The sequence below is a fragment of the Larus michahellis genome, chromosome Z (genome assembly GCF_964199755.1).
Source record: "Larus michahellis chromosome Z, bLarMic1.1, whole genome shotgun sequence".
Taxonomy (NCBI): domain Eukaryota; kingdom Metazoa; phylum Chordata; class Aves; order Charadriiformes; family Laridae; genus Larus; species Larus michahellis.
Window position 1 is genome coordinate 11,273,181 of NC_133930.1, and position 11,876 is coordinate 11,285,056.

Below are 11,876 nucleotides of genomic sequence, written 5' to 3' on the forward strand. Positions count from 1 at the left end.
TTGAAGGGAAAGCACAACCCCTCAGCCAGTGGTTCCCTATCCCAGGAGGGTGCCAGGGGGCTGAGGGACCATCTCCACCACGCCAGTGTGCGGCAGCTGGGGACACACATGGGGCAGACATCCCACCTTCAGAAGTGCTGCATTAGGGTTGTGCCCTCCTCTCCAGCCCAGCATCCTCCCTCCTGCCCCATCACCTCCCTCGTGCCCTCGATGAGCCCCCAGCCCCTCTGCAGTGGCCCTGTGGTGTGCACCCAGGTGATATCCAGTCCTGGGCACCAGGAGAACGGAAACCCCCCGTGCTGCATTGAACCGGGGCACACGGGGCTGCACGTAGCCAGGAGTCACCGTGCCCCCGCTGCACCGCAGCGTGAGGAGGACAGCCTGCCTGCCAGCGGCAAGCAACGGGTTAAAGCATGTGCAGGTAGCCTGTGGCTGGGGCATAGGGTCTGGGGAATACCCTGCGGGTGGGCAGGGGAGACCTTCGTTCCTCTGCAGATGCAGCCCCATCTCCGTAGTCCTTGAGGTTGTCTTGAAGAAAGGCAGTTCAGCCCCCGGGGCCAGAGGAGACGCAGGGAAAGCTTTTATTGGTATCTCCCAGCCAACGTCAGCCCGCTCGAGGGAAAAAAAAAAAAAAATGCTTGGTGTCTCAGAGAGCTGTTTAACACAGCTCAGGCAGCAATTGGTACAGGGACAGCAAACCAGGCTGCATCTGCTCAGCCCCAGTCACAAGCTCCCTGCATCCCCCGTGTGTGCGCGAGTGTGTGTGTGTGTGTGTGTGTGTGTGCGTGCGCTAGACACAGGCATCCGCTCCCAGCATCTCGCTGTCTCCTGCATCCTCCAGCAGCAAGCACAGGGCTCTGGCTCCCCGGGTACCAGCCTCCCCGCTCCATCCCCCGGCAGGGGTTTGCGTGCCGGGTGTGGGATGTGGTGAGCCCCCGCGGGCGGAGAGGGGGTCGTGGCCAGAGGCAGCGGGGATGGCCACCGTGTGGACTGCTCTCTAGGGCTCGCGCTCCCCAGACGGACCCTGACCCTGGTAAGTGGCTTTTTTTTGCCACCGTTGGCGCTTCACCCGCTGCACGGCATGGGCTGGCTGCTTGTCGCGACACCAATGGGTGGGTCCCCCCGGCTCCCCTCCGCTGCCCCCGGGGTCCTGGTGCCAGGGAGGGTGACCGGTGCTCCTGGGATGGGATGCCTGGGAGTGGGGATGTGAATGGGGTGGGAGGGTCCTGCCCAGGCATTGGGGTCCTGATGAAGGTGCTGGGGAGAGGGGATGGGGAGGGAGAAGAGGAGGAGAAGTGGGGAGCTGGGTGGGAGCCGCGTCTGCTGCAGGGAAAGGGACTCTGCTGTCACGGCATTTTCATCCCCCTCTGGGAGATGGAAACGTGCGACACACCTATAAAATCTGCCATGGCGCGGCAGGATGGGCAGCCTGATCTGGATGGGAGAGCAGCTACCAGCTCGGTGTCCCCAAGATGGGGACACAGCACAGCTGGGGCTCCAGCCACCACCCCAGACCTCCCTGCTGAGCCCCTGCAGCCCTGCAGAGGGTGGGGAGGGTGCCATCAGCCACGAACCCCCCACCCCGTGGCAACCGGGTCACCTCACAGCAGCAGCCCCACCAGTGCCACAGTCCCAACATGTGCCCTCTGCCAGGCAGAGGGGACAAAGGGATGCTGCTGGACCCCTCTGGGCACCCCCAACCAGCTCAAGGAGGTGTGATGTGGAGTCCCGCAAGAAAAGCCTGCTGCCCGCCTCGCCCCAGGCATGCGGCGGCAGGCAGGGTGTGCAGGGCTGTGTCAGAGCCACAGCAGCTCCTCCCAGTCCTGCTCGGTGCCCTTCAGACCAAACCCTGGGACCTGGCTGCCATGGACCCTGGGGTCCCCGGGGTGTCCTCCCCATTGGTACCCCATTCCTCTGCCCCCTGGTCCCTGATGCTGCTCCCAGGAAGGCACAGCACTGGCGGGGGGTAAAAACATCAGGAGCCTGGTGAGGGCAGGGAGGAGGCCTGGCCTGCAGGGAGCCCGTGGGGGCCAGGGGCATCCTTCCCTGCCAGTGGGGAGTGTGGGAGAAGGTCCTGCCCGTGGCGCACCCCTGCTGCATCCCCTTGAGGGTGGGTGCAGAGGGTGCCACGGACCCTGCTCATGGTGTGCACCACCCCAAGCACAAGCTGGCCCTCGCTTTGCTGGTGGGGCTTTTGCACCATGGATGCACCATAGGGCAGGCGAGCACGGCTGAGCCGGGGGCAAGCAGAGAGGCAACGGCCAGCCCTACAGCCCCGCACCCCAAACTCCCCATGCCACAACCGGGCACTGCAACAGCCCACCCTGCACCCACGGCCCCTGAAACACACCCATCACGCACCGCCAGCCACCATAGACACAACCCCACACCCACTCCAACAGCCCTGCACCCAAAGCCACCACCCGCGCCATGCCCACAGCCTCCGCGACACCCCCAGCCCACATACCCCACCCCAGGCTGTAACACCCGCCCCACGCTGCCAGCCATGCTGTAGCACATCCACCCCATAACACAGCCACCCCAAAAACATCCACCCCTAAAACATCCACCCCGAACATATCCACCCCAAACGCATCCACACCTAAAATACCCACCCCGAACACATCCACCCCATAACACATCCACTCCTAAAACATCCACCCCAAACACATCTACCCCGCGCTGCGCCCTGACACATCCATCCTGCGCTCCCAGCCACCGCGACATCCCCGCCGCTCTGCCACACACCCACCCCCGCGTCACCTGCCGCCCTGCACCCACCACCGCTCCTCACAGCCAAACCCGCCACCCTGTAACCCTTCTCCATGGCAGAGAGGAGATTTTGGAGCCATACAGGGACCGGCAGCTCTGTTTGCATCAGGATGCTCTGCCCCGCTGCCTCCCCCCGGGTGCCTCCATGGTGGCCACCAAGCTCCATCCCACCAGTGCCCCCATCTCCCCTCCAAGGTGGGCTGATCCGCACTCCAACTGCACCAGCCTTGCCTCCGTGCCTCAGTTTCCCCATACAGAGAGCTCTGTGGAAAGATGAATCCATGGGTGATAGGTGGGTGAAGTGCTTTCTGTCTCAGCGTTTTGCTGCGGGGACGAAGCAGCAGGGAGCATTTCCCCATCAGAAGAGTGTGGCAAATGGGTGCTCCCCAGGGGACAGGGCAGGGGTGCAGGGGGTTGCAGCAAGGGAAGGGAAGGAGGTGGGAAGGTGCCCACCACCCTCTGCGGCAGCTCCCGGTGCCGGCAGGGCTTGGCAGAGCCGGGCATTTGCAGGCAGCTCCGGCCCATGCCCAGATTTAGCTCCTCCGTGGGGGCGACCTAAAAATAGCCCCCACGTTGGCACCCAGCAGCAAGGCCGAGGCACTGGCACCTCGGGCCAAGGTGAGCTGGGCAGTGGCACCAGGTCCTGGGCACTGGGCACCTCAGAGGGGGCCACAAATAACAGCAGAGACACTTTTCCCCGGGGACTGCTTGGGTAGCTGGGCTGCTATGGGGTGAGGGTGACTCTGGTCCTCAATCCCCACATCTGGGGGTCCCCAGGGGAGCAGGGACCCCCAAGCCTGGCAGGACCCTTAGTCATGTCAGGCTCTGTGTGGGGGTGATGTCCCACCCCGCACAGCCCTGACCGGCACGACATGGGGGAAGAGGATTCTGGAGAGTGCGGAGCAGGTTTGGGGTATCTGAGGAGCACGGGGGCCTGTGGAAAGGCAGTGGGGTCTGGAGACAGAGCTTGGGGTGAAGCCATTCAGCCCCTGGATGTGCAGGCAGAGTCCAGCTATGAAGCACTAGCAGCCACAGGGAGGCCGGGGGGCTGAGAACAGACACAAGGTGTGACAGGAGTGATCCCCTCCAGACTCCTGGCATGCAGCAGCTGGTGGCACCGACTGTGGCAGGAGACACTCGAGGTGGCCTTGGGAGAGGACAGAAAACAGGGAGATGGGCTGGGATCCTCCAGCAGCAGTGGAAGGCAGGGATGCAACCACACCGTGAACATGCAAGGGAACCTCATTTTGGGGAGGTTACAGCAGGCCCTTACACCACCCACCCCGCTGCTGCCTGGGCTGCCCTAGCGTGCCACGGGGTGGCTGGAAACGGGCCTTCTGGAGCCCCACGGTGCTGCAGGGAGATGCTGCCAGCACTCCGGAGATCAGGAACACCAGTGCAGCTACTTGGGGGGGGGGGGGGGGCTGGTGTGCCGACTGCTGGGGCCCTCCCCCCTCTTTTGGCTCTTGTCCATGAGCCCAGCGCCTCTGCACCCGCTCCTCCCCGCTTCTACCCAAGCCTTGGGCAGGATGAGGCCAGGATCTGCTCCATGCTTAGTGACGCAGGGACCTACAAAGGTGGGGAATCTCCCTGCGGTGTCCCCCGGCTCGATGGCGTGCAGGCACAGCCACAGTGCTGACCTGCAGCAGAGCTGATCCTGCCATAGCCGATGGGATCCTGAGCCGCTAGGGCAGGGGGTGACAGCAGGGCAAGGAGGCAGAGACACCCAGGTGTCTTCCCCCCACCCCCCCACGGCAGTCAGCACAGACGCAGGGATGCTGTTGCTGTGGCCTTGGACACGTACCTCCAGCTCTTCCCGGCTCCCACCTTTGCAAATCCCCATCCACACGAACCCCCGTGCACGGGATGGGGCCCACGTGCATCGCACACCCAGCTGCGCGCGTGGGAACGTGCGCGCAGATGGTCCCGCCGTGCTGGGAAGGTGGCGGTGGCGGGGGGGGAGGCTGGGAGATCACATGCATGTGCGTGCTGGCGCGGCGGCGTTGGGGTTTGCCCCACGCCGATGAGGGTCACAGGGCGAGACGGTGGAGCCGGGCACGCGCGGGTGTGGGGCCGAGCGAGGGGACGCTCTGCTGGGCGCCGCTGATGTAGGGCAGCTGTAATTACCCTGCCCAGGCTCCCTGCCACAGCAGTGCCCGCAGCGCCGTGTCCTCCCGCAGCCGCCAGATCCTGGCGTTTGCACGCGTGCGGCTAATTATCCCCGCTACCTGGGGACTTCCCTGCCGAGGATGGCGGGGAGGGAGATGGCTGCTCCAATGTCCCCCCCAAGCTCGTACAGACAGCGAGTGCTGCCTGCTGGGCACCGGCTGGGAGCTCCTCTTGGCCACAGCATCTTCCATAGAGCCACCTAAGCTGGGCACAGGACCCTGCCGGGTCTGTACCCCACGCCGCTGGAGACCAAATCCTGCTTCTCCCCAGCTTCAGCCAACCTTCATTGAGACAGAGCCCAACCTGCTGCTGCCGCTGCTGTTGCCCTCCCCGTTTTACTCTAAGATGACCTTCCCTCGGTCCTGCACCTAAACCCCCGTCTTGGGACCCACACGCCCCAGACCCACTCACTGCTCCCCTCCCCTCCTGCACCCTCGCAGCCCCCCCCACCCCCACCCGGCTGTCCCAGCCTCACCGCGTGGCTCCTGGCAGGATGCAGGATGCCCAGCGATCGGGGCAGCAGCATACACACACACATGAGCGTGTGAGCATGAGAGAGATTGGGGGGGTGAGCTGAAATTTAGGGAAGGTGAGAGACCCAGCACCAGCTCCGCTATGCCTCAGCCCTGGGCAGAGCTGCTGGGATGACACCTTTCGCCCTTGGCTGGCCAAAGCAGCTTTCTCCACGGCAGAATGGGATGGACACAAGGGGCAGGGTTACAGCTGGTCCCAATCCCTCTGGGATTTACTGGTCTGGTGTGGGAAGGGCTTGGATGTGTTTATTAAGCCAGAGCCTAAAGAGCAAGGACGGGGGAGGCAAGATGCCCCCCAAACCCACTCCCTGCTTGCAGTCCTGCTCCCCCATCAACACTCAGACCCTCCATGGCCAGATCTCCATGTGGCTTCAGGTCCATCTCCCCGTGGCCACTACACATGACCCCAGGGCCCAATTGCCTAGGAGCCCCCATTTTTCCCTGCCCCAGGCTGCTCCCCATGAAGATGGGGGACAGCCACCCGCACATCTTTTGGGGCCAGGGACCAGTGCAGCAGTGGGAATCGTCATTGCCCCCCCGAGGACTTAGCACTGAGACCTTCCTCGCCCCTGCAGAGCCATGGGGGTGCTGATGTCCAGGCGTCAGACGGTGGAGAAGGTGCAGAAGGTCAGCTTGGCCGTGTCAGCCTTTAAGGACGGGCTGCGGGAGCAGCCATCGACACGGCGGCGGGCAGAGGCGGGGGGCACACGCCGGGGGACGCTGGAGCAGGCGGTGCAGGAGGGCGAGGAGGAGGCGTCGGCAGGACCTTCCCAGCCGGAGGAGGGCAGCGCCAGCAAGGCAGCCTGGGAGCGGCTGCGGGATGGCCGGGGAGTGGAGCCGGAGGAGTTTGACCGAGCCAACAGGTTCACACCACCCGCCTTCATCCGGCCCAAGCGTGAGCTGCACGATGACGAGCCCCCAGACATCAGCCTGGAGCAGCGGGAGCAGGCGAGCGGCTGGAGCACGGGGATGGGGATGGAGGGGTGGGGACGGGGCTGGAGATGTGTAGGGGAGAGCCCAGGGGATGTGCAAGCATTGCTGGCGCCCACTGGGCAGTGACAGCCTCCCCAGGCATGGCAAAGCCCCACGGAGGCGGCTCAATGGGGCAGGGGGCCAGGGGTCGGGCTGAGCAGCTGGAGATGCCAAGTGGGGAGGAGGGTGCGACTGGTCAGATGTGCCCTGGGGGGACCCCAGGGTGTCTTGGAGAGGACAGGTCACTGCTGGGCACAGACAGCTCCAGCTTTGGGGGAGAGAGAAGGATCACCCGATATACATGCTTGTCAGCCTACAGGCAGACAGCCCACAACACGACCTGTCCATCCACACCTGCGACCCTTACAGCCCAGCCCACCCACAAACCAACAGCTTATCTGCCCATGCCTGCAATCCTATGGCCCACCCATCCTCACCCGTGACCCAACCCGTCCATCCACCCACCCCGACAAGCCTACAGACCACCCCACCCACAGCCTTACGCCTTATCCGTCCACGCCTACAACCAGCCAACCCACAGACCAGCACTTCCACCCACCCACACTACAACCCCAAAGACCAGCCAACCTACAACCCCATAGCACAGCCATCCACACCTACCACACTGCACCCCAGGGAACCCGCAACCCCACAGCCCCACAGCTGGACTCATACACCCTCCATTCATCCCCACAAAGCCATCCACCCTCCTCTAACCCCACCAGCCATGCCCCCTGCGATCCTACCACCCACCTATTCCTTGTTCCAGGCCCATGCAATCCCACCCTCCCATCCCCTCTACCCCCCAACATCCATCCCCACCTGTGAAGCACCACCCTAACCCCCAACTTGAGAAGCCAGACCCCTGCCCGTGCTGCCCTTCTGAGCAGCTGCCTGTCTCTCCCCAGGTCCTCAACGATGAGATGTGCGAGATCTGCGAGGTGTGGACGGCTGAGAGCCTCTTTCCCTGCCGCGTCTGCAGCCGGGTGTACCACGACGGCTGCCTGCGCCGCATGGGCTACCTGCAGAACGACAGCGCCGTGGAGGTGACGGAGACAGCGCACACCGAGACAGGCTGGAGCTGCTACTACTGTGTGAGTACCTGGGGTGGGGGACACCAGGCTTCTGCTGGGCGGTGGGTGCTCCCTGGGGAGCCATGTCGCATGCAGACATGAGCAGGGTCCCATGTTGCACCCTGATCCGTGGCAGTGGGGGACCTGCTGCTCCCCAGCTCCTGCCGCCCACCTTGGCCTGATGGGGAGCCACAGGAGGGGAGGGGACAGCGTCCCTTTGCCACCACCCCACTCCAGTAGCCAGACCCCCAGCACCTTGGCGGGGGATGTGACACCATGGTGGAGCTGAAATGGCATCCAAAGCTCAGGGATGACACACCACACCGTCCCTCTCCGCGTGCCCACACCTGTGCCGCAGCACGGACGGGTGCTCACATCATCCCCTGCCTTTGCCCCATGGCTCCTCTCTGCCCCCCACCCCAGGACAACCTCAATCTCCTGCTGACGGAGGAAGAGATGTACAGCCTGATGGAGACCCTGCAGCACTGCAAGATCATTCCAGGTGCGGACACTCCCCGCGGCGGGTCACAGATGGTTGAGGGAGGCGGTTGGGGAGGTGGATCCCCTCTCCCCAGTTTCCACACAGCCAATGTGTCCCCGCAGAGACCTGCTTGACCCTGGACGACTTCCTGCATTACAAGCACCTGGTGCACAAGCAGCAGTTTGAGCGGCCCATGGCCGAGGTGCAGGAGGAGCAGGCAGCCCTGCAGTTCTCCGCCCTGGACCCCGACAAGAAGGGGCACATCGAGTGGCATGACTTCCTCTCCCACGAGTCCATCCAGCTGCTGCAGAAACTACGGCCGCAGGTACAGCTGCAGCACCCGGGGCTGGTTCACATGGCCACCACCCATGGCCACAGCACCTAAAGCCAGCTCCCACAGCTGGCACCCGACATGTCACCCAGGGCTGGCTCCCATGGCTGGCATCCATGGCTGTGGCACCCAGGGACAGCTTCCATGGCCAGCAACCACAGCCACAGCACCTGGGGCTGGCATCCACGGCCACCACCCATGGATGCAGCATCTGTTGTCAGCTCCCTCGGCCACAGCATCTGAGGCCGGCTCCCATGACTGGCACCCATGGCTGCAGTGCCCACAGCTGGCTACCACAGCCATGGCACCCATATGCACAGTACCCAGGGCCAGCTCCCGTGACCAGCATTCACAGCCATGGCACCTGGGGCTGGCTTCCATGACCAGCACCCATGGCCACAGCGACCATAGTCAGCTACCACAGCCATTACCTATATCCATGGTGCCCAGGGCCAGACCCCACAGGCGGCACCCACAGCCAGAGACCCACAGCCATGGCACACAAGGCCAGCTCCCATGACCAGCAGTCATGGCCGTAGCACCTAAGGATGGCCCTTACGGCCAGCAGCCATGGCCACAGCACACAGAGCTGGCTTCTATGGCCAGCACCCATGGCCGTGGCAACCAAGCCAGGATTCCCCCAGTGGGCACGGGAACGGGGGTGTATTCCCGTGGGGTGAGCGCTCTCTGCCCTTCCTCTCTCTGCCCCTCCAGAACGCCCTGCTGCGGTTGCTGACGGCCAAGGAGCGTGAGCGGGCACGGGCGGCCTTCCTGGCCCTGGACCAGGACAGTGATGGCTTCATCGGGGAGGGTGAGTGCCGCCGGGCCCGGCACACCTGGTTCCGCAAGCACCAAAAGGAGACGCCATCCTGCAATGTCAGGTACGGGGACACCCGCTCTGGGGCGGGGGGTGACATCCCTGCCACGGCTACCACCACCACCCCAGCACCCACCAAAGGCACTCGGCGTGCAAATGTTTGCCCCCCCTTCCCGCCACCTCCCCCTCTGTAGCCCCGCAGCCCTGCCCTGGTCCCCATTGCTGCTATTTGGGGTGCAAGGAGGGGTTGGACGAAGAAGTTGCACTCCTCCTCCTTCTCCTCCTCCCCACAGCATCAGCCATGTAGGGCCCATGTCGGAGAGCAGCCCCGCCAGCAGCAGCAGTGGCAAGAGCCAGGAAAAGACCCCACTGGCCATGGAGCAGGAGGAAACCAGGTGAGGCAGGGGGTGGTTGCGGGGGGGAGTACCCCCCCGATGTTGGAGGAGACATCGGGGGTGAGCAGCAGAGTCTTGGCGGCTGGTGAGCCCATGTTTGCCCTCCAGGACCATCGACTGGCCCGGCTTCCTGCGGGAGAACGTCGCCTACATCCTGGCCGCCCGCCCCAACAGCGCGGCCCTCCACCTGCAGCCCCCCGCCTAGCCCCCGGCACCGCCAGCTTGGGCGGTGAGGCCTCCCCCGCCACCGGGACCCGCAGACCCCAACAGGGATGCCATGGGGTGTGGGGGGCCTGGAACCAGTTGCCCTAACTGTCCCCCAGCCCCACAGTATCCAGAGCCAGCCAGGACCCGTCCCCAGGGACCCCCAGTCAGAGTGGAGTTTGCCCCCAAGGAGAAGCGGGGCTTGCTCCGGTCCTGGAGCCGGGTCTGGGTGGTTGTTATGGGGTGAGAGAGGAGCCCGGGGCAGGCAATGGGGGCAGCCGTGGGCCCCCCAGCATCCCAACCACCCCCAGCATCCCAAACACTACCCGCATCCCAACCACTACCTGCATCCCGAGCATCCCAGCGTCCCAACCACCCCCAGCATCCCAACCACCCCCAGCATCCCGAGCATCCCAGCATCTCAACCACTACCTGCATCCCAACCACCCCCGGCATCCCAATCAATCCAGCATCCCAACCACCCCCAGCATCCCAATCAATCCAGCATCCCAACCACCCCCAGCATCCCAACCACCCCCGGCATCCCAACCACCCCCGGCATCCCAACCACCACGTACATCCCAACCACTCCCAGCATCCCAACCACCCCAGCATCCCAGCTACCCCCAGCATCCCAACAACCCCCAGCATCCCAACCAGTCCAGCATCCCAACCACCCCCAGCATCCCAACCACCCCCAGCATCCTGCTGAGCCCCTGTGCACTGCTGGCAGCAGCACCTGGGGGGTCTGCAGCAAGCGCTGTCTCAGTTCATCAGCATGGTGAATCCTCGTGGGGAGGATGTGGCTGGCCCAAACTTAGCCTCTTCCACATCCCTGCCCAGCTCCAACAAGGGCCAGAGCCTGGTAGGTCCATCCTCACACCCACAGCTTGTGGCCATGTCTGGGAGAGCGTTGCCCAGCACAGCTCAACCCTACCCTGCTGGGACAAACCACTTAACCAAATCTCACCAACAGTGACAGTGTGGGAAGGAGCACTGGGAACAGAAAGCACAAGGGGGTGGGAGGGCAAGCTCGGATGCGCAGGAGTGCTGCCCTGCATCCCTTGTCCCCTTGTGTCCCCTTGGTCCCATGGGATGCTTCCCCCCTACACAGCATTCCAGTCCCACACCAGCCCTGTTCACTCCTGCTCTCTCCCCAGCACAGCAAGCAGGCATCCCCACCCCGCTGGGTGCACCAGTGCTCGGGGCAAGGAGGAAGAGGAGGCACACCCCAGAGCCCCCCGGGGTGCCAGCTGAGGGATGAGGCACTCGCTGGGCAGGCTTTATGTCCAGCAGCCCTAAGGTGGATGGATGCGCTGAGCCCACTGGTGAAGGAGCAGGGACCCCTGGAAACCTCAACCCATGCATGCCAGTCGGGGGGATGTCCAGGTCCAAGAAAGTCCCAGCAGATGCCCCCTGCCCCTCTGACCCCCTCCCCGTGCTGCCATCAGCCTCTCCCCGCCTGGCATGCCCTGGCTCAGCCATGCACAGACTGGGGTCCTGCCTGCGGCAGCCCGGTTGCTCCTTCACCTCCACCCCCTGATGCGATGGGGGCACCATCCCGCTCAGCTTCCCTGCCCCAGATAGGGCACAGGTCCCTCCTCCAGGGACTCTCCCCGCTGCAAGTTTGGGAAGCATGCCCATGCCGTGACATCTTCCTCTACCGCCCTGGCGCGCTTGGCCAATGGGGATATTTCGGATGCCAGGTCCGATATGGGGCCAAAGCCATGGCCATGGCGGGGAGGCGGCTGTGGGTGCATGGGTCGCAACACCCGCTCTGTACTGAGAAGTGTCCATTAAACAGCTGTGTCCAACTAGCCTCCTGCCGGCACGCTTACGGGGCTTCGGGCTTCTCCCCAGGGATTTCTGGGGAACCCACAGCTGCCTGTTGTGCTCAACATCCTCCCCAGGCCTCAGGTACTTATCCCACCGGACAGGCTTGGCTTTGTGTCCCCAAAGTGCCCTGCAACAGTGACAGGGGTAAGCCAGGGGGTGCACCCAGGACCCTGCAAACTCGGGATGCCCCACGTCTTACCAGGAGAATAGACAGTGGGGAGAGCGCCCAGCTGGCCCCACAACAGCCCTGGCCCCTGCAGCGGGAGGGATGTGCATCCACTGGGATGAGGGTG

At 64.2% G+C, this 11,876-nt stretch overlaps 1 protein-coding gene across 2 annotated transcripts; it reads left to right on the forward strand.

The window, feature by feature from the left end:
- Positions 1–640: 640 nt before the first annotated feature.
- Positions 641–11,565, forward strand: PHF24 (PHD finger protein 24). 2 transcript variants are annotated; one of them, XM_074570488.1, is made up of 8 exons: positions 641–1,033; positions 5,977–6,422; positions 7,355–7,540; positions 7,943–8,021; positions 8,123–8,325; positions 9,046–9,212; positions 9,442–9,543; positions 9,652–11,565. In XM_074570488.1, the coding sequence occupies exons 2-8, from the start codon at positions 6,054–6,056 to the stop codon at positions 9,746–9,748; spliced, it is 1,203 nt and encodes a 400-aa protein (XP_074426589.1). In that variant the 5' UTR covers positions 641–1,033; positions 5,977–6,053; the 3' UTR covers positions 9,749–11,565. The 2 variants fall into 2 exon arrangements, with proteins under 2 accessions (XP_074426589.1, XP_074426588.1); XM_074570487.1 differs by having other exon boundaries at positions 666–1,033; positions 6,050–6,422.
- Positions 11,566–11,876: the final 311 nt, after the last annotated feature.

What these genes read in the sequence shown, in the direction of transcription:
- PHF24 (XM_074570488.1), top strand. Translation starts at nt 6,054, where the DNA reads ATGGGGGTGCTGATGTCCAGGCGTCAGACGGTGGAGAAGGTGCAGAAG. An exon ending in GCTGGAGCTGCTACTACTGT is followed by an intron (nt 7,541 to 7,942) that starts GTGAGTACCTGG and finishes CCCCCACCCCAG; the next exon opens with GACAACCTCAATCTCCTGCT. An exon ending in ACGCCATCCTGCAATGTCAG is followed by an intron (nt 9,213 to 9,441) that starts GTACGGGGACAC and finishes TCCTCCCCACAG; the next exon opens with CATCAGCCATGTAGGGCCCA.